This window comes from Protobothrops mucrosquamatus, unplaced genomic scaffold (assembly GCF_001527695.2).
Source record: "Protobothrops mucrosquamatus isolate PMUCROS unplaced genomic scaffold, P.Mucros_1.0 scaffold_5, whole genome shotgun sequence".
NCBI lineage: Eukaryota > Metazoa > Chordata > Lepidosauria > Squamata > Viperidae > Protobothrops > Protobothrops mucrosquamatus.
In genome coordinates, this window is record NW_015386081.1 from 211,189 (window position 1) to 233,979 (window position 22,791).

The 22,791-nt window shown below is 38.4% G+C and overlaps 1 protein-coding gene across 1 annotated transcript in view; it reads right to left on the reverse strand.

The window, feature by feature from the left end:
- CNOT10 (CCR4-NOT transcription complex subunit 10) overlaps window positions 1-17,368 on the reverse strand; it is a 43,659-nt gene extending 26,291 nt beyond the window's left edge. Inside the window, exons 1-11 of the mRNA XM_015812114.1 lie at window positions 17,146-17,368; window positions 15,066-15,157; window positions 13,855-14,016; window positions 12,210-12,360; window positions 11,723-11,865; window positions 9,498-9,581; window positions 8,739-8,822; window positions 6,936-7,053; window positions 5,933-6,082; window positions 4,830-5,032; window positions 2,643-2,764 (exon numbers count right to left, since the gene is read on the reverse strand). Coding sequence (XP_015667600.1) covers window positions 2,643-2,764; window positions 4,830-5,032; window positions 5,933-6,082; window positions 6,936-7,053; window positions 8,739-8,822; window positions 9,498-9,581; window positions 11,723-11,865; window positions 12,210-12,360; window positions 13,855-14,016; window positions 15,066-15,157; window positions 17,146-17,167 — 1,331 coding nt within the window. The 5' untranslated portion in view covers window positions 17,168-17,368. The remainder of the gene's footprint in view (window positions 1-2,642; window positions 2,765-4,829; window positions 5,033-5,932; window positions 6,083-6,935; window positions 7,054-8,738; window positions 8,823-9,497; window positions 9,582-11,722; window positions 11,866-12,209; window positions 12,361-13,854; window positions 14,017-15,065; window positions 15,158-17,145) is intronic.
- Between the last annotated feature and the right edge of the window lie 5,423 nt (window positions 17,369-22,791).

Here is a 22,791-nt window from a genome sequence, read left to right on the forward strand (position 1 = left end):
ACTTGCCTGCCGCCTTCTGTCCAGAAGGATTAGTGCAGCCGTGATTTGGGGATGGAGAGGGCGTGCCCATGACCTGAGGCAACGGTGATCCCTCCATCCTACTAGAGCAATCCCAGAGAAGTAATGAGAGGAAGCTCTGGCAGACAAGCAGTTGGCGGGAGCGAAATTTGGAACAAGTACCAAAGACTGTTCCCCTGACCACCCGACCAAATAAATTATCTCTCTGGGTCACTGGTCACGGTAGGTGAGGCAGAAGACCGAAGGCACATTTGGAACCACTTTCTAGGCTCTGCTCGGAGGCCTTAGGTGGCCAGGCAGTGCACACCAGTGATTACACAGTCCAACAATCCCCCAAGGGACGCTAGGCCTAGGATCTCAGTTTCAGATGGCGGCCAGTTGAGTGAAGCGTTAAATTATGATCCCCTGTACCTGTCCTGGGCGGCCTAGGGTTCGATAGGATGAAAACCAAAATGGCCGCCGATGCCCTTAATAGGCCTCTTTGGGCCTAGTAGAGACACGTGGTCCCCAAAATGGCCGCTATCTCGCAGTGGCCTAGGTGAACCAAAATCCCCACATGGGCAAGACCTTGAAGCGAAACTAAAGGGGGGGATTTGCTGTTATTCCCCCCCGCTATAAAAAACCCGAATTGAGGCAGCCGACAAAATTCGAGATCCAAAATGGCCACAGCTGTCCTCCTCTGAGGCACAGCCTCTGCGGCCCCCAAATGTTAAGGAAAACGACCCTGAGGGTTGTGGGTGCAGTGGCAGCAGCTGCGTCGAAAAATTTTGCTGTCCCTTTGCCTTGGGTGAGCAGGCAAAACGGGAGAGCTCAGCTGAATTTTCGGCCGAAAAAAACGGCTTTCAAAATGGCGGCCGCGAGTGCCCTGTTACTCTGGGAGGCTCGGAGGATCCGGAGTCTGAAGAATCCAAACCTTCGAGCCTACCAGGCACCCAAAAAAACGGGATGCAGGTTAAAGGAGGATGGGGAGAAAACACAGCAAGCTGTCTCTGCTGCTGATTTCTTTCCCCCCCCCTTCGTTCAGGGCCTTGGGAAGGGAAGTTGGAAACAAATTTCCTCCCCCCCCGACACCCCCACTTAAGGGAATGGGAAAGGGTGTGGAATATTTTCAAAATTATAGTGTTTTGAAGGGAAATAAATTAAGCCAGATTAAAAGAAGAGGGAGAAATCACTAAAGGGTTCCAGTCTAACCTGGAAGCAAATTTCCTCCCCCCCACATCCCCACTTAATTTGAATGGGAAGGGGATGTGGAATGTTTTTAATTTATAGTAAATTTGAAGGGAAATATATTTAATCAAGCCAAATTAAAAGGAAGAAGAGAATTCACCAAAGGTTTTCTGTCTAACCTGATCTGCTGAGAGCCAAACCAACACACGACTTTCAAGAGCTGAGACCAAGTTAAGACTGGATCTCTAGCAAGAGGGGGCGTGTCAAGTTTGGCTACTTGGTCTCAAGAGCAGGCAGACTTTGAATCCATTGGTGGATTCTCCATCTGTACTGGAGAACGGTTGCTTCGCGCCTAATTGCTGTGAGGCGCGATGATGCTCACGGCCCCTTAGCAGGGCCTCCGTCTGAAAACAAACAACCGGAGAGAGGAGGATTGAGGTTAGTTCTCTTCTCCCCCGCAGCACTCGCAATCAGCCGAATTCGGCCCGTCCGCTGGGCCGGAGACTTCGGAGAGAAGTTGCAGGCCGAAAACGGCCTCAAAATGGTGGCCGCAAGCAGATAAGTGTCGACGGAGGCCAGCAAGGAGTAGAAGGCCGAGCGGCCTCAAAATGGCGGCCGAGAGAGCAAAAATGCCAACGGAGGCAATCTCTGTGAGATCCGGCAGTGGATGCCTCTGAGAGGGGCTAGGAAGGAGACTCAGCGAACTGCTGAGTTACGGAGAGAGGGAAGCCACTTCCCAGTAACCTGAAAGGGGGCTGGGAAGGAGACTCAGCTGGCTTCTGAGGTATGGGGATAGGAAAAAACCACCTCCCAGTGATAGGAGAGAAAAATATCCCCCCCCCCATTTAAAGGAAAGAGGGGACAGAATCCCCTGTAGGGGAATAATCAGAGGCTGGAAGCCTCCAATTCTCCATTTGAAGAATCCACTAATGGGTGTAACAGTTTCTGTTAGTCTAACCTGCCTGAAGAATGAGCCTGAGAGTCAAGTTATCACGTCCTCATGGGCGAAAGACTAAGATGAAACTGGGAGGTCCCACTCAAGCAGGGGCGTGACAACTTGACAACTTAGTCTGATTGGGCAGGAGGACTGAAATAACCCATTGGTGGATTCTTCAGTCATCATGCTGGAGAAAGCCCTGGCCTACAATAGACTGTAGTTCTGGACAGGTTCCGGACAGCTAGTAATGCAGCCCCACAAGGTGGTAAACTTTTAACATTATTAAGTGTTTTATATACATTAACTATTTTACATATTTTATATCTGGCCCACAACAATTCCTCTTCACTCAAAATGGCCCAGGCAAGCCAAAAATTGAATCCTATGATTGAGCATTTCCTCTAAAACCAATGATTTAAGATTAATAAACAAAAATAGCAAAATATAACAACAGTTAATAAGTTTTCTAATCAATTACTCATCTTTACAATGAAATAAAATACTATCTCAAAATACTTACTTATAAACAATGTTCTGCACAGACTGTGATGCTAAGACGATTTTACGATGATAGCCCTGGCCTACAATAGATTGTACAATCCCCTTTTTGCTTGGAAGGCCCTTTGTTTCTTGTTCCAAACTCTAGGAAGAAACATTAAGGACATCAAGAGGCTGATATACTCTCTTTCTGCTCCTATTCAGAATTTTATTTCCAGTCTAGGTCATGGAAACTTATATTCAACATTATGGCTACAATTAGGACTAGGGTTAGGACTGGGGCCAAGGTACAAGACGTTCCAAGCAGGCCAGGCTGCATTAACCACCAATTTCATAGTTAAAACTACAGTCAGGGGCTCACTGTATTACTCCTACACAACTGAGCACAACTGAAGAAAGAGTAATAATTGTTCCTGTCTGAAATTAAGTTTTAAGTTTCTTATGTTGCTTATATTCAACATCACCACCACTTCAATTCACCGTAAAAATGCCATCCAAATATAGCTGCCCTATTAATTCTTATGATCATACGGAAATTCCCCCAAAATTATAACAATTGAAAATCAATAGCCATTAACCTTTTCTGATCTGAGGCACAATTCAATCAGGGCTTCATAATATCATTTACTGCCTTTAGTATGGTGAGAAGTCAATCAGGAGTTGCTAGGTGTTTGCTTCTGATATAAAATGTTTGACTCTGTCGACTATAATTTGTGCTTATACAAATGTATGCAAACCAGTTATAGTATTGTCATCAATGAATTATGATGTGTCACACATGCACTTTCTCGGAGAAATTGGCAAAATGGATTCAGGCTTAAATATCAGTGCACAACTATTTATTTTAGCTCTATATCTGCTGACTACAGAGAGAAAAAAGAAAATCCAAAACAATGAAAGCTTTTTCAGCTTTTCTCTAGTTTTGAGTTGAAGGATGCCAGAACAGTGATTGGTTTTTCTCTGATTTCAGGTGATGCATTTCTAATATGTAACATAAAAGCTTATCATCCTGGATAAACTCTCACACCTGAGCGATTTTTCATGATCACTGAAGCACAAAATGAAGTTGCATTTTTATGTTACATTATTCAAAATCTCTCCTAGGTATAGGTATATTGCAATTCACCAAAGCAGGTGTTGTCAACCTTCTTCTGCGTAAGGGCAGTAGTAGTAAGTAATTCTCTCCCTCTCCTTTAGGTGAATACACTGGCACCTAACCGGAACCGGAAGTCGGGAATGGAAGGATTTATACTTCTTGCAGAAGCTGGTCATTTGCATTCTTTTAGAGTCATTGAGGCCACCTGGGGGATTATATGTGTCATCAGGATCACCTGAGTAGTGCAAATGAATGTGGAGCCTTCTTAGAACTGCTGAAAGGACTGTGTTGTAAACTAGAGATAGATCATGTCATATCACTCCCTCTCTGTTGAGAGAGGGCGATTCAATTTTGACATAGATGGTCTCTTTGACCTCTCTTTCAAATCAGTGGTCCCCTCTTTCTAAACTGTGAACTTTGCTGCCTTCAAAAGAGTGGCCTTTTGTTTTTTAAATGCAGATGGACTGCTAAATCTTGTCCTGATGGGTTTGTTCCCCTATGTTGTGCCATGCGTTTATGAACTGGTTGTTTTGTTTCCCCAATGTACACATCTGCACAGGGCTCACTGCATTGTACTCACTGGCACCTGGACGGTGCCAATGTATGGGAGGATTCTTTAGTGCAAACCATAGAGATGTATTTCTTTCTTAGGGGAAAGGAGACATGGCCAAAGGGGAAAATGAAGGCATCTTCACCCTCTAGTTACCGAATCTTTAGATATCAGTACTATGGCCATAGTGAACCAAAAGGGTTGTTCCCTTCTTTCCTCTTTTAGTACAGGTTTAAGGAAAAATCAGGCTAGCTTTCATTTCGACCTTCCACTCAGAGCTCTTCATTTATACTTTTTATAGCTCAGACAGGAACAACTCTAATTAATTTAAAAGCATATACTTTTGATTTCCCTTCTCATAATCACACTGCAGTCTCCTGAGCTCCTGTTCATGCAGGGCTAGAGGAAAAAACTGATTTTTTAAAAAAACGAACAATTTCAATAGTTAAGGGCCAGGTTATCAAAAAGCTATTTAAAAATCCATGCTTAATTTTAAAAGGCAGTAAAGTTAAATTTAATTTTCAATAGAAAAAGACCACTGGGGAAAAAAAAAACCATCTTACCCCTTTATTGGCAGCAATACAACATTCAGCTATTCTCAACCACAGGCGAGGATTGGAATGATAAACCTGGACAGCTTCTATCAGGCATTCAAAAGCAGCTAGTGGCCTCCCGATATGTAAAAGCTGAATGCCACAGTTATATAATAACTCGTAACGCTTGTTGGTGAGTAACGTGCACATTGGTCGTCCTGAAAACTTTTTACCTGTGATTAAAAACTGAACGTTAAATATGCAATTTAAGAGGACAGCTACAAAGGGATATTATTACACAAGAACCAATTAACTTATCCTCCACTCAGAGAAGCTAACAAATATCAGTAATGAATATCGCTACAATTCAATCACTTCCTTTATGTTGATTGCTTTATTTGGAATGTTATCAAAAAATTTTATAGATCAAAAATGTAGGATAACAAATAGAATTCAAAATCCTGGTTCCTAGAAATCCCTTTCTTATAAAAAAAAATGAAACTTTCTTATTTGAGTGGAAGCTCAAATGTTATCAAATTCAAACAGGACAATTTCTAGGAAAAACTGCCTTCTCTTGAAGTATCAATGTGCTCACCAGCTATATCATTCCTTTTTTCTATTGTTCTCCTCTACTGTGTGTCCTTTCTGATTATATAAACTCAATTCAAAAATTCTAATCCATACAAAGCTTATTCTAAAATTTATAATTTAAATCCAGAAGAACCGTGTCACCATTATATATTGTCTTTTTTAAGCCTGCGGCTTATGATTACTGCCTTTTTCTACTTACCCATTAGTAAATATTTTTGCAGCTGATATAATCAATTCAACAAACAAAGCTCTTGGGATCTTGTGATTTACCATAAAATATGATCTATATATCATTTTAGTATCACTCTGGATTTATATTTGAAGAAATTAATATATTATACTACATATAATTCTACTTTTTGTATTTTATTCCTTATTTGCAAACAAAGATAGAAAAATAATTCTAAGGCATCCCATGCATATTAAAAGAAACCTAACAATTCAATTTCAAAAATTAGGAAAATCAAAATTATGAATTTATTTTATATTTTATTAATCTATTCATTAGTCCTTACAATGTATTTATTACTTGCTTACTTTACCTGGGTCTGTGCCACCTGTCCCAAGCTGTGCACAGGCATTATCATTTTCTTGCAAAGCCTTTTTAAAATAGAAAATCCCTAAGTTGTGTTTCCCCATAGCAAAATGGATGCAACCAAGATTATTCCAGAACATGCACCGTAAACATTCTCCTAAGAAAAAGCAATACCGAAATGAAATTATGGACTTTCTAAGGGAGATGGGCAACATTTGATTTCCTGTGCATTTATTTTCAACTATGAAGACTACCGTTTAATTCTCTTTTCTTTCATTCACGTTGTCTTTCACAAACCAGCAGTCACAGCTCATCCTCATGTCCAACAATACTAAGCCCTGCTTTGACCATTAAAAGTCTCCCAGTGTTCTTTCCTCAAATCAGACTCCAAATGTTCTCTGTGTTTCCTTCAAAGGCTTTCTTGCATTTCTTGTGAAGAGAAAACTTTTGAGTTCAACTAGATTCATATTGACTCAATGAAACACTTTAATTAACCTGAACAGATAAGGCAACAACAGTGTAAGTTGCAAAATTTAACCTGGATGCAATTAATTTGAACAATGAAGTGAAAATTGTTGTCATAAAAAGAAGGACTTTTGTATTCAGATAGTAAGTTTAACCAGACCTCATATGGCTTTAAAAGGTAATTGGAGCTGCTAGTTTAACCACTGTGAAACTCCTGACGCTACAGTATACTGTAAACCTTTTCCTGAGGCTACAGTATACAGTAAACCTTACAGTATACTGTAAAACCTTTACCAGACTTAATTAAAGATGTATTTGATTGCTTAATAAATCAATGGAAGTGGTTTATTAAGTGATACCTCTCCCGGATAAAACATTTGGAATTTATAAGAGGTTCAACAATAAAATGTTCTTATATATTGTAAATAGAAATAAATATATTTCCAAGGAGGACAGAAAATAAGAAACTCAGAGATACAGTCATCCAAACAATGTTTTATATCAGATCAGTGAAAGAAATATCAAACTATAAAAGTGATTTGTACCTGTTTTCATAAATCCTGGATGTTCAGCAATATTTGAGCTGTTTAGGAGCTTCACAGCTTTCCGATAATTGCCCCTTAAATATTCAAAGTTGCTTTTCAGAAAAAGTGAAGGTGCAGACTGTGAAATTCATAAAAATAATAAGTTACTGGCACCTTGTGGGAGCAGAGTTAGAAGACTAAATTAATAACACTAGAAAAACAAAAGTTGCAGAACGTCTAAGCTTTGACTGTCAGAAAAGTACCACGAAAATCTACAATTTCTAGTGGTCTGAACAGCTCTGAAAGCAGTTTGTTTAATATTAGACAACCTGTGACCCACTGAGTCATCATTTCAGAAATATTTCCTTAGTAGAGACAGAATGACCACAGGCAGGCAAAAAGCAATGGAAACAAAAGCAACTTCCAATTTCCTGCTGGCTTCTCAATTGACTTTCCTTGTAAGAAGCTAGCAGGGAGCGTTGGAAATTACAATCATGTAACTGCTTCTAATTGTGAAGTGACTGCGATAGCACTGAAGCAGCCACAGGTTTGCCAAGTTTTAGTCCCTCAGGAGTCATGGCTCCTGAATCATGAATGTGTTCTGTAATCAATTTGAATACATGATTCAAAAATTGTTACCACAGGATACATCATTTTGTCCAGCTGAAGGTTATAATGACCAAGAGCATTGGAAATATTCCATCCTTTCCTCCTTCCTTCTTTCCTTCCTTCCTTCTTTCCTTTCTTCCTTCTCCCCTTCCCTTCCTTTCCATTCTCTTTCAAGCAGGCAGATAAGTAGCTACTGCTGAATACACCAGGAGTAAGGATTGTAAGACTAGCTAGGAAACTGTCACAGAATACTGAAAAATCAAGCTCACATAACCCAGCAACAGCCAATAACATTGAAATAGCCACAACCTTCCCACATTTTATTCCCTTCAGAGTTATGTGTTCCAGATTTTGGACACATTCTGTATGTTAGGCCATTTGAGGTACCTTGGTTCAAAAATGGTTGCTGTATGATGCATCGTTTCACCCGTTAAAAGGTCATGACAATGAGAGTTTATTAGTACACAAATAAATAGAAGTATTGAAGGAGAAATCTTCATTCAGAATTATAAGGAAGTAAATGAAATATAAATTAATAGACACTAATAGAAACATTTCTTGGGGTGCAGAAGTATTCTCCTAAAGGGATTCTAGTCCAAAGGAATATTTCAGAATAGTTTTCCAATATTAAAAACAGTGTTCTATATTTTTAAATAATATGGTCCAAAACCATTTATAAACCTAAATAAGCAAAAATTGCTTAAATATTTAATCAGGAGTCTGGATGTACCTTTTCAAACAAAATAATTTTATTTAAAAATAATTGTGAATTAATTGGAAAAGGTTCAACCAGACACCTGATTCTTTTGCCATATTATGCTCACAAGACTCTTCTCCACAATATTTTTAATAAGTAAATGATTTTTCAAGGCTGAAATGAACAGCAGATTTTTAGACATAATAAATATGAAAAGTAGCATAACAATCTAAAAATTGAAGAGAATTAAGGAAAACAATTAGCTATTTTAGGAGCTATTTCATAATAGGATGTACCTAATGCTAAATCTGTTTATATGCTTATGGAACAACATCTATCAAAATAATGGATCCTTCCATACCTCACCTCAGATCTGAAGGGAAATCTATTAAAACAAATTAAGATCTATACAGTAGATAGAAGAATCAAGCAGAATTCTACTAACTGAAGAAAAATATGCCAATATCAGATAGTTCAGATCATAGAAATTACAACTATGTCACTCATTAAGTACTTACATTTCCAGCTGTATTCATAACTGATTTGATTTCCCTCTTGCATGCTTTCAGAGATTTCATTTGAATATAAGCTCGAACCTTATACTGGTAAAAATGAACATAAAACTTCATTATGCAATAAAAAATATTTCACTATTCAGAAACTATACTGGTCCCAATATTAAATGTAATTATTACAATTTGGACAAGTAATATGATATACTGATCAAACTTTAAAATTATTCTAAAAGAACAATATAGCTCTAAAAGAACTGGTTTTAAGAGCTAATGTCCAACACAATGCTAATAATTAAAATAGCATATTAACATTTTTATGCCAATTGATGATCCATACTGTCTGCTAATCATCAACCCAGCATCCTAATTTTGTGAGCCATCACGCTCCAAGACATTGGTTATTTGAAAAATAATTGCAACTTTGCAGGGTAAACAAGACAGGAATCACAACCAAATGAACTAATTCTACTTTACTGTAAAACTAGATTGACAGAATCTTGCAAGTTTGAAATTAAATTTCTCCGCCTCATCTATGGTTTCCTTTACACCCACTATCCAGCTGTGAACTATGCTGTTTCTTATCTGATCTTTCCCTTGGCAGCATCTCTGCCCCATTCCCAAGGTTTTTTCCACATACTATTACAATATTACAGAGAGATCTACAAAAAGAAACTCATATATACCAGCTAATTATGGATGAGTTTGAAAATGGACAAAGTTTCTAAAAGAAATATTTAAATAGAACCCAGTCTTTAGTTTTACCTGATGTATTTTTGATTTTGCAGCTTCTGTCAGAGTTCCACTTTCAGACTTGTAGTTGGCTTCCTTGCAAACATTATTACATATCTGATTACAAATAAAAAAATGAAATAGTTGCCGGTTTTGGAAACCAGTATTTGTTAAATTAATCTTATATTGTGTAATTCCTGAAACTGACATTTTATTATCTCTCCTTTTTGCGTAACTAAAAAAATAGCATATAAGTCTTACTCAGCTCAAATTATGACATATGTTCCCAACTATGTGATCAAGCAAAATTCAACCTATTAAGTAGGCCTTAATAGCAGCAAGGGAAGTAAAATGTCTGTATTTCTTCACCCTATTGCATCGGTTGATAGTTGTCCAGCAGTTTTATTTAGGGGAATCCAGACCCTCTTGGGAAGGGTTAGTACCAAAGCCTACCTGCAGAGATTGTGTGAATTATATGCTGGACATCTGCTGGATAAAGTTGCTTGGATTTATCCTAAATTGGACTTTAGGCTTGGTGTAGGAGTTATGAAGATGGGCTGAGGCTCAATGTAATTTGATTCCTGGGAGAAGTTTGACCCTGTTGGTTTTGATGCAGTGAGTAAGGTTCTATTGGTTAACTGTATATTAGATCCATGTCCTTACTGGTTAATTATGCCTCCCAGGAGGTGACATAAAGCCCACATGGGCTTTAACAGTGATAAATATTTTGAGAGACAAAGTTGTATTTCCTATCTCTTAAGAAGGCAGTAGTTTGTTCCCTCCTAGAGAAATCATTGCTAATGATACTAAACAATTTTTATGCAGTCTTCAAGTTCTTTTTTTTTATAGAAGAGACTGTAAAGAAGGTGGTTATACAGCAATTCCAGAGAACTCTGGAGGAACTGGATTACCTGGACCCCTTTCAATCAGGATTCAGACCTTAATAAGGGCCAAAACAGCATTGGTTGTACTTGTAGATGATCTCTGGCAAGAGCAAGATAAAAATGGTCCATTCATCATTGCTCTTCTTGACCTCTTGACAGCTTTTGATACTATCCATCATGGTACCCTTCTGGATCAGCTTTGGGGGTTGGGAGAGATACTGCATTGTGCTCTTTCTTTTCCTTTCCTTCTTTCCTTTCCTCCCTCAATCCAGCCTATGGTCTCTGCTTTGTGAGGTTTGGTCCTCTCTCCATTCCTGCTTATCATCTCCACTATACGAAACTGCTCAGTGAGATAATCTAATGTTGATGATACCTAATTTTACATTTCCAACCATGGCTGTCCAAGCGATGCTGTAGAGATTCTTTCTCGGTGACAGAGGCTGTGGAAATTTGGATGGGGAGCAACAGTTTTCAATTGAATCCTAACAAGACTGGATGGTTTTAGGTATTAGGGTGCTATTTCCAGGGACTTTCCATCTTTAATTTTGGGTGGGGCTGCACTACCCCAAACCAATTCAGTGTATAACTTGGCAATTTTCCTGGCCTTGTTTGAGGAACATGTGACAGCTGTAGTTAGAAATGCTTTTGCACAACTATGTGTTCTGTGCCAGCTGCACCCATTTCTAGACCTGTTCATGGACATTTATGCCTTGGTCACCCCCAAATGGTCACTGCAATGTGTGTTACAGGGTGATACTCTTGAAAACCATTCAGATGCTACAGCTAGTACAGAATGCAGCTATGTGAACAGTTATGTGCACTCCTTAGTCAGTACATATTATATGTGTTTCACGATTTTCATTGATTGATGGTGTACTTCTGGATGTAACTCAAGATGCTCATAGTAATCTATAAGTCCTCCATGGCATGGGGCTGGCTTATTTGAGAGACCACCTTTCCCCAATTATATCTATCCATCCCATTCGGTCTAGCAGGAATAGCACATTCCGGATCTCATCTATTAGGGATTACCCATCTGGCAAGGCTCGGGAAGAGAGCCTTTTCTGTCATGGTGCTTACCCTTTGGAATGTCCTTCTTCTACAGGTCATATTGGCCCTGATCTTGTTGGATTTTTGAAAGGATATAAAAACACTTTTCTGTCACTAAACCTGGGGATTTGGATATTAATGTTGCCATGGAATGGCTGTGCTGATTTGTGTTGTGATTTAATTTTACTTCAGCTAAAGATTATATACTTACTGCTGTTTTTCACTGTTTGTGTTTTCATGCTTTTAACATTAGCCATCAAGTTAAGAGTTTGAGATAGTTGTCCATATAAATTGAACATAGATAAAACGAATTAAAATAAATACCTCAGCTTTCCCATTTTTGTTATTGTTGCCTTGTGAAACCATTTTTTCCAGCACAGCAAGAAGATGCAAGGCTTTCTCAGCTTGACAAGTCAGGAGATATAAATCAACTAGTAGAAAACATACTGCCTGTGCAAATTTTTCCTCTAAAAAACACACAAAAGATATTCCAATCATGTCAACATATGGGATATATTTCTGGCAAATTGCCCTTGCAAAAATTTAGGCTTCTCACACAAGTGTTATATAGTTAACTAATTGCTCAAATGGCATCTTTATAAGAATTGGAGAACAAGATGCCTAGGACATTTCTACGTTATTGAACTTTTCTTGACTAAACATATATTTATACTAAAATAATTATTCTAAATGAATTGTGTATATCAATTGTCATAATAGAAGTTTGTATAATATCAGTAAAGGAGGAACAACAATACATATAAACTGAATGAACAAATAAACAAACAGACCTCTTCAGTTATAATCTTACCAAAAGGTTCAATAAATTGATAAAGTTTCTCCCCAATTATTATTGCTTCAGTGTACTGCCGCAGATGATATAAAATAACAGCTTGGTTATAATAGAGCATGCTGTTTTCAACATCATCTAAGCCATCCATTTCCTCAACAGCTGAATGAACCTGTTGGGAGGGGGAAGAAAAGGAAGGAGATCCAAATATATCTCTGTTAACTTATTTTTCAACAATGATTATCAAATGACAATGAAGTTGAATACAACAGACTCTACTACAAATGGATTCAAGTACTGTAAATATAATTGTATAATTAAAACATTGGTTAACCATTAATTTTGCTGAAAAGACCTGTTTAAAAGTAAGGACAGGACAAGTTATGAATTATTTTTGCCTTTGCTTAACTGAAATACCATAAACATTTAGCATATGGTAAGTGCTGTTTGATCATAAAATATTGATATTGTTTGCTAGGAGAAGAAATTATTTACCAACAAAATAAACTAAGACCCAACTATTCCCTACAGAATGGACAATTCAAGTATCTATAGAGATTCTCAGTCATCCAGATTATGGTTGTCCCAAAGGTGCTTTTTTTTTTTTCAAGAGGCAACTGGACTTTGTTTTTCTTTGAAGACCTTTTGCTTTTCATCCAAGCTCCAACTTCTCAATGACTCAGGTGACCCTTATGACACAGATAAACCTCCAGGTGGCCTCAGTGACTCTCTAAAAGTATGCAAATGACCAGCAGTCTACAAGGAATATAAATTCTTCCATTCCCCACCAGCCAGTCAGAGCTGAAAAAGCTTCTTGGATGAGAAGCGAAATGTCTTCAATGAAAAACAAGAAAGTCCAGTTGCCTTTTGAAGAAAAAAAAAAGCACCTTTGGGACAGTTCAGGTATATTTTAAGATAAAGATCAAGAGGTTTGAGACTCAATTTTGCTTCTTAAGATTCATCATTCAGAATCAAATTCATAGACATTCTTCAGATAGCCTTTGAATAGCATGTCAGGATAAACAGTATTATTGCCTTGGAAGTACAAATCATTACTGATAATGATATGTAGTTATTCCCCTTAATAAATTCTTTTAAGACCTTAAGAAACTTTAAGATCTTAATAGGACTAGAAATGAGAGAATAGAGGGTTTCAATGTCTGCAGCCCACCATATTATCCATGACTATTTTTTAATGTTTCATGAATTTCACTCTTAGACATCATTTATTTATTTTTGTGCCTTCAAGTTGACTCTTGGCAACTCCTTGGATAAATCACTACAGTTTTATTGGAAGATTCTTATTGGAAGATTTTCAGAAATGGCTGGCTTAAGGCATAAGCAGGACTAAAACTAATCATTTCTAGCCTGGTAACTTCAAGCACACTGGTTGAATATACTACATTGTCATTATTATTTGCAATCCATTTAATTTTTTTATTTGTTCAACTATACCAGATAACATAATAAACTAAATATTTTCCAACCTTGAAAATAAAAATTTTGAAGAGTGGTAATAGAAAATGGTCTTTCCTATCTTTCTTTTTTAAAGGAAAAATATAAATTTTAGAAATTACAATTTTTTTAAAAAGAAAAAAGAAAAATAACACAAGAAACCAAGCACTAAAGATTAGTATATGTGATTAACTCAACAAACAAACAGTACCTGGTTTTTAAGCTGATTCAATGTTTGCTTCAAATTATCAGTTGTTGTTTGATTACTTTTACAGAATTCTGTTACTGCTATGTTCAAAACTATTTTGTAATCATCTTTGTTTATTTCTTGTAAGCAGCTAAGGTGCTGTAGACAAGTATCATAGTTTCCAGCCTGTAAAATCAATTTAAAAAATACAAGACATAAGCACATATATTTTAATATCAATTAATCAATAATTTGAAATGCTAATTAAGTATATACATTGCATGAAATTAATTTTGTTCCAATGGGATTTAAATCCATAATGATGCTATGCATATTATACTTGCTCCACTAAAAAAGCAACAACTTACCTGCTTCCATTAAAATTAGATACAAGCTGGTGGAACTTATTGCAATAAGACATGTCAAAATTAAAGCAGCATCTGTCAGTTTTCCCAGATAAATCAGACAAGAAATATGAATAGATAAGCTAATTTTATTTTACTGTAAGGCTACATTAACAAATTTTTGCAAGTCTGAAAGTAAACACTTCCCATGGCTATTTTTAAGTGCCTTAACAATTAGAGCGAGTCCTTCCTAAGTTTCTTCCTCTGACTTTAATCCATTGGGAGCCCCTGCTTTTCTTATCTGATTGTTTCCTAGGTAGCATCTCTTCCCTTTGCCCTCCCCACACATCATCCTTTTCCTTCACACTTAAAAATCTAAAACACAAGAAACAAATTGGTAAATAAAAGCTAGATACCACATTTTTATTTTCCTATCAATACACTAAGATATTTAATCTGTGCTAAATAATCTCTCACTTTAGAATGCAGTAAGGCCGTGATGGTGCACCTGTGGCATGCGTGAGCCCTCTCTGTGGGCACGCGCATTGTCGCCCCAGTCCTAGGCCTTCAGCTGGATTTTATAAAACCTTTTCACTTTAGGCCTCCGCCACCGTGTGCAAAAAAAAAAAAAAAAAAAGGTTCAATCAATCAATCAATTTCAACTTCTTGCAGGAAAAAAAAAGATCTCGCAAAGTTGGCATTGATTGATTGAACTTTTTAGTCCCACCCAGTCTGCTGTTACCACCGCAGCCACGCCCACCCGATGGACCACGCCCACCCAGCACCCGACAATACATAAGTGGGTTTTGGGTTGCAGTTTGGGCACTCGGTCTCTAAAAGGTTTGCCATCACTGCAGTAAGGGATCTATATTATGTCAAGAATTATCTTACCAAAAAGGCTTGTAGTGCATTGTTTGTTAACTCTTTCTCTTGATCCGTAATTCCAGAAGTACCTACTCCTTCATGTTTCTCTGTTCCCTGATCTACAAAATAAATGTTAGAAACAACAGTAAATCTACCTGAAATGTCAAGCCACTTATTTATTCACTGTGTCAGTCTAGATTTCTCCAGTTTTCATGGCAACATTTTTGAAGAAATTTTCTATTGCTTTATTCCTAGGAGTTAGAATGGCCCAAGATCCTTTGTGTGTCTTAGCCAGAACTAAAACTCAGTTTTCCAATTTTCTAGCCTAGCGTCTTTAATAACCACAATAAACTGACTCTATACTGAAATATTTTTAACCCTGTGAAGATTCTAAATTACTATTCCTTGATAATATTTTCAATATTATCAGTTTGTAAAAAAGTTCAATTTTTAGATGCAGATTGAACAAGTTATCCAAGATCACTCTAAAATTTATTGGGACAGTGTATATGGCATATAATATTTGGGGCAGAAAAAAAGACATCTAGCTAAATGTACTGAATGATTGGTAATAGCATGGAGATTTACAGGTAAACAGCAATAGCTATTTGTCTCTTCTCATTGTCACTGAAGCTGAAGTAAGTGCTACCGAAAGAAATTTCTGGGCTGAGATTTATTTATTCTAGGAATAAGCAACTCTGATTAGTTGACAGATTTCAGAGTTCTAAAAACATAGATCCTGCAAGCTGTGTTTGCTCACATCAACCTTAAACTCACAGGAGAATAGGTTAATTGCTCATCTTCATTTTAGCTTGCTTTGCAACTATGCTATGTAAAATGTGGATGGAGTAGGGCAAGAGTTTGCTTGGATGTTCAGTTTACATAAAATTCTTTATTTGACATACTGAATTTTTTAAAAAAATAATTAGTTCATTGTAGATAATTGTATTCTATAGATAATTCAGCCTATAGATGCAAGGGGAAAATCAGCAATCTTTCTGTATTGCAGTTAGAGTTTGGGAAGATATGAGACATAAAGATAGAAGGCATCTACTGATACCAAGAAGAAAATAATTCATATTCTGCTAATTCATAGACTACCATAGAGAGCTGGTCTCACAAAAAGTAACATGAAAGACAAAAGTTATGTACTAGTCCTTTGTATTCTTTATTATCAGCCTTCTATTTATGAAAAAAAAGCCACACTGCAGTGAGAGATTTATGGAGAGACTCCTATTGCTCTGTCTGAAAATATAGATAGCCCTCACTTATATTTACAACTGAGCCCAAAGTTTCTGTTGCTAAGCAAGGCAATTGTTATGTGAATCATGTCCCATTTTACGACCTTTCTGCCATAGTTGTTCATTGAATCACTAGGGTTGTTAAGTGAATCATAAAGTTGTTAAGCAAATCTGGCATTCCCTATTGATTTTGCTTGTCAGAAGCTCCCTGCAAATTGTTGCAAATCAAGTCCCTAAGATTCCTGGACGCTGCAATCATTGTAAATACATGGTGGTTGCCAAGCACCAGAAGTTTCATCATGTGAAATGGTCTATGTGTATATTACAACAATGAAGACGAAGTCAAAGAAATCAGGATAGTTTATTAAATCAGCGCCCACCACTACAGAATCCACAATGGAAAACAAATGAGACATGGAAACATTATTATTTTATTATGGCCTTTTAAAAACTTGCCACAAGAGGAAATCAGTCCCCCTTACAAAAGATCTCAGTATCACACAGAAGGGAATGCTATTTAAATCTTGGCCTAAAATCAATGATATAAGGTTACCTATGCACACGTGCAAATTTTAGAAAATGTTCACACACAACCCTTTTAGAGCAAAAAATAAGCCACGTCTTTGGCCTTATCCTGCATCCATTCTCTTAGGCAGGTGAGAGATCCCACAGATGTGAAGCCACTCTACCCGTCTCCTGAAGCCCCTAAGCAAAGGAGCATTTGGGCATCCACTCAACGTGCGGAAAAATATATGGGGAGACACCTTCCAACCAATGGCGGCACAAAGCCCTCCAGTGGACCATCGGAAGAAGCGGGTAGCTGAGAACCCTTGCCTCGCCCTACGAGACCGCTCTTTTGTCCTCACCTCCGCCTTTGTCCGCTGCCATTGATGCCGCGGGAACCGATCTATCAATATCTTTGCAGATATTGATATAGATACAGACAAGACTCCAGACAGGCGCGGTCTCCACCGGTACCTCAACAGCCCAGCCTCAGAATCGTCGGCTTGAGAAAAAAGAGGGATGGAGGAAGAAAAAACACACACATTAGTGCGGACTCCCTCACCTTCCGATGGGGTTTTGCTTTTGTTTCCGGGTTAGGTGACAGGAAAAGGAACCGCGGAGCCCAAGCGTCCTCTCGCTGCCCTCAGCCTAGAGACGTCACGCAGGGGGAGGACAGAATTCTTCCACGGCTAAGGGGCGGAGCCAGCGGAGGATGTAGTGTTGACTGGAGGGTTCTGGGAGTTGAAGTCCACAGATTTAAAAGTTGCCTGCCAATGTTGAGAAATATTGAAATAATGAGTTGCCCCATACGGATGCCGTTGTCAGGAATGCGCTTTGGATATTAGGCTTCGGGATCTCTTTCCCGGTGAAATAATCAAGTAATCTCGGATAGAAACAGGTCATCGTCTCCACGTGGTATGGTGATCCTCAGGGCTGCTGGCTGCAAATAAAATGCGATTTGCCCCTTTGTGTGGGATGAGTCTGTTCATGGCTATCAATCGCAGTGGCTATATATTAGCACAGTGTATATTAGTATGTCATGCAGTAGCTCTACTCAGCATGTTTAACGAAGATACAATGCTTGCAGAACATTCTAAACGTAGTTGGTTACCTTGGTGCAGCGTTGATCAGTTCAAAATTAAGTACATTGTGTGACCCAGCTAGTACGAGTTAGAGCGGAACCTGATCAGGTAGTCAACTTATAACAGTTTACCAAGTGATCGTTCAAAGTTATAATGGCACTGAAAAAAGTGGCTTATGACCGTTTTTCACACTTATGGCCATTGCAGCATCCCCAGGGTCACATGATCAAAATAAAGATGCTTGGCAAGTGGGTCATATTATGATGGCTGCAGTGTCCTGGAGTCATCTAATCAGCTTTTGCAACTGTGGGAAGTCAGCCCCTCAGAGAAGGAAATATTAAAAGGGCAGAAAAATATATTTCCTTCAAGGATCTTAAAGAGACAGAAAAGCGTACCCAGTTTTCCTTGATAGCCCCAAACAGAAGCCAGCCCTGTACAAATGTAAATGTAAAACATCAGGAAAGTTGGAGCCAGAAGCTCAAGAAGACAAAGACCTAAAATTTGCATATCCCACCTGAGACAGGACATGGTAGGATTAACCTATCAAGAATACCAGAGAGGCACACCTAAACTCAGGTCAGAATACGTGACACAGGAAATAGCCTCAAAGTTCATGCCACAGGAACAGGAAACTATTCCAAACAAAAGGTTAGAGAGGGTATAAAAACCTACTACCCATGTGCTCAGCCCTTCTTTTCTCTGGTCTTTTCTGCCAGAGCCATCTTTCTGTCTGGCTGTCCTCTCCAATAAACTGCAACTTCTTCCCAAAGCAGTCGCCATGTTGTTTATTTATCCACGGCTTGGATGAACCAGGATGAAGACTTTTCTTTCCACACAACCTTCTGACAAGCAAAGTTAGATTCACTTACCAACCATATTACTAATTTAACAAATGCAATGATTTACTTAACTGTGGCAAGAAAAGTCATAAAATGGAGCAAAACTCACTTAAATGTTTCACTTAGCAACATAAATTTTGGCTCACTTGTGATTGTAACTACCTGTATTCAAGTGGAGCTCAACTTCTGGTAACTTTAGAGGCACTTATTTGTAATTCTTTGGCAACAATATAAGAGTGACTTAATAGTACCTTCTGGATTTTGTGTTTTGTTACATTTGCTTTATTTTTGTAATCTGCAATTCATAACCTGGGATATTCTGATAGTCTTCCTTCCAGGTATCAATAAGACTTGACTCTGCTTACCATTTTCAGAGCCAAAATTGGTTAGGTTTGGATAGATATTAGCACACCTATATCCTGCTCAGAGGTTTCTGGTTGGCAACTGTAGGAAAACAATACAGGACTAAGCAGGATTTTCTATTGGAAAATGTTTGCATTAAGGGTTTTCTTCCAGATATAAATAGAATGTGTGATATAATATGAACGTTTTACTAATCAGTTAATTGAAGTATATAGCAAGCATACTACAATAGTAATGGGGGACTACTTGACATCAGCTGGGAGACAAATTGTGCACCTAGTACAGGGCTGTCAAACTGCAGGCCCTTGGGCAGGATGCTTCATGCCGAAACCACATCCACCCCATTGCCAGCAATGGAAAAAAAGTCGTGATACATGCAACATCATGTGACGTTGTGAGTTTGACACCCCTGACATAGTAGAAGATCAAACAGATTCCTGACAAACCTAGTAGACAACTTTGTTTCCCAAAAGATAAAGAAAGAAACTAGAGAGTCAGCCATGCTGGACTTAATTCTCACTAACAGAGATGAAATGATAAAAAGTGATGAAATTACTGTAACCCAGGGAGGGGGAAGGTGAGTGACCATGCAATATTGAATTCAATATTATGCAAGCTCAAGCCATGGAACAAAGCCAAACTAGAAAGTGATTTCAATAAACTTACAGAGAGCTTGGAAAGGATTCCATGGATGAGAATTCTCAAGGGGAAAACAATTCAAGAAGCTTGGGGAAACTTTGAAAAGTGAGATTATAAAAGTCCAGCCTAGCACAATTCCAATGAAGAAGAAGAGATTTCAAAAGAAACCAGTATGGTTGCACAAAGAACTCTCTGATAAAATGAAAGACAAAAAGAACAAGTATAAAAAATATCATAATTAAGGCAGAATATCAGCAAAATTAAATAAGGCATGTGACAAATGTGAAAAATAATAAAAAAAGCTTTTCAACATGTAAAAAAACAAGAAAAAAGTCAAGGAAACAATTGGTCCATTAATAAGAGAAAATGGCAAGAAGGTGAAGAACCGCAAGGAAAAAAAAGAATTAGTTAACTCGTTTTTAAAATCTGTCTTTACACAAAAAGAAAGAACACCCAACCTATCAAAAAAAATGCAAAATGCAGATTAGGAATGCAAGTCAAAATAAGCAAGAAAATGGTAAGAGAACACCTATCCATTCTAGACAAGTTTAAATCACAGGAGCAGATGGATTACACCCCAAGGTGCTGAAGGAACTGGTAGACGTGATCTCAGAACCACTGAACCATATCTTTCAAAAATCCTGGAGAATAGGGAAACTAACAGTAAAATTCCCATCTTTAAAAAAGGGGGGGGGAATGGATTCAGGAAACTACAGCCTGATATCACTACCAGGGAAGATTCTTGAAAAGATAATGAAGCAATGTTTCTGCGAACACCTAAAGGCAAACAAAGTTATAACCAGAAGCCAACATGGGTTGTTAAAGACAGATCATGCCAGACAAATCTTACTGCATTCTTTGACAATGTGACAAAATTAGTGGACCAAAGAAATGCTGTGGATATAATTTCCTTGAACTTCAATAAGGCATTTGATACAGAAGACCACAAACTATTACTTGACAAGATAGAAAAATGCAAGTTAGACAGCATCACCACCAGATGGATTTGTAACTGGCTGATCAACTCAATTTAGCATGTAGTCCTTAATTGGACTGCATCTACATGGAGGAAATTATGCAGTGGAGTATCCCAAGGCTCTGTCTTAGATCCAATATCTTCATCATTGATTTAGATGAGGAAATAGAAGGGGAACTCACAAAATTTGCAGACAGCACCAAGCTGACAGGAATTTCCAATACTCCAGAAGATAGATTTAAGATACAAAAAGATACTGACAGACTTGAAAGCTGGGCCCTATTCAACAAAATAAAATTAAACAATGAGAAAAGTATGTCTATATGTTTAGGCAAGAAAAACCAAATGCATAGGTATACAATAGATGGTATCTAGTTCAGCAGTAGTAACTGCGAGAGGAATCTTGGATTCCTAGTGGACAATCACTTAAATATGAGCCAACAGAGTGCTGCAGCTACCAAAAAGCCAACACAATCCAAGGCTGTATTAACAGAGGAATAGAATCAAGATCACATGAAATGTTAGTGCCATTTTATAATGCCTTTGTAAGACCACACTTGGAATATTGCATCCAATTTTGGTTACCATGATATTAAAAAAAGATGTTGAAACTCCAGAAAGAGTGTAGAGAAGAGCAACAAAGATGATTAGGGGATTGGAAGCTAAAACATATGAAGAACGATTACAGGAATCGAATATGTCTAGTGTAATGAAAAGAAGGGTCAGGAGTGACATGATAGCAGTGTTCCAATATCTAAGGTGCTGCCACAAAGAAGAGGAGGTCAACCTATTCTCCAAAGTACGTAAGGCAGAACATGAAACAATGGACAGAAATTAATCAAGGACAGAACCAACTTACAATGAAGGAAAAATTTCCTGACAATTAGAATAATTAATCAATGGAACAACTTGCTTCCAGAAGCTATGGTTGCTCCAACAATGAAGGTTTTTAAGGAGAGATTGGGCTGTCTTTATTACAGCCATAGGCCAACACATAAATTAAACATTCAAATAAAACAAAACTAAACAGAACCGAACACAAGAAAACATAGCAATATATTACAAATTAATGATGTAATCAGTGGGTGACCAAGATCTGCCTAGTTTTACAGACAGTATAACAAAAACTAGCTAGCTTCAGAAAAAAGAGCATTGTCTTACCTGAACGCCTTTTCTCAGCATGATGATGTAGCATCCACCAATGGGTTATGATAGCCTTCCTGCTCAGTTGAGACTAAGCAAAAACTTTAGCCACGCCTCCTCTGGGTGGTTCCTCCCCAGTTCTTGATGAGGCAAAGCATACCTGACAAGTTCGACGCAATGGCTCCTCACAAAACTATACCTGCCTAGATTGTTGCAAAAGGGCGGGTGTGGATGCTACGTCATCATGCTGAGAAAAGGCGTTCAGGTAAGACAACGCTCTTTTCTCCAATCATGATGACCGTAGCATCCACCAATGGGACATACCAAAGCTATGTGTCCCCTAGGGAGGGAAATCTAGGCATGTGTGTCCTGAGAAGAAACTACCTGTTGCAAAACCCTCCTGCCAAATGAAGCATCCGCAGCCGCAAACTTATCAAGCCTGTAATGCTTGATGAAAGATGAGGGAGATGACCAAGTCGCAGCCCTACAGATCTCCTCCACGGAAGCCTGGGTAGACCAAGCCGCTGACGTGGCTGCGCTACGTGTGGAATGCGCAGTAATGCGTGCGGGAACTGCTAGAGACTGCGACCCATAGGCGTGAGCGATGCATGCTCGAATCCACCTCCCATGGTGGAAGATGACACCTTCTGTCCCATAGAAGAGGGCTGAAAAGAGACAAATAGAGCCTCCGATTTGCGGAAAACTGCTGTCCTCTTAATATAACAACGCAGAGCCCTGCGTACATCCAAGGTATGCCAACTCTTCTCCAGACGATGAGAAGGGTTGGGACAGAAGTCCGGAAGAATCAAGTCTTGGGACCTGTGGAACCAGGTGTTCACCTTCGGAATGAAAGAGGGATCCAAATGAAGGATCACTCTGTCCTCCAAAAACAAACACAAGTCACTCCTGACCGACAATGCAGCCAGTTCAGAAATGCGCCTGGCCGAAGTGATAGCCACCAGAAAG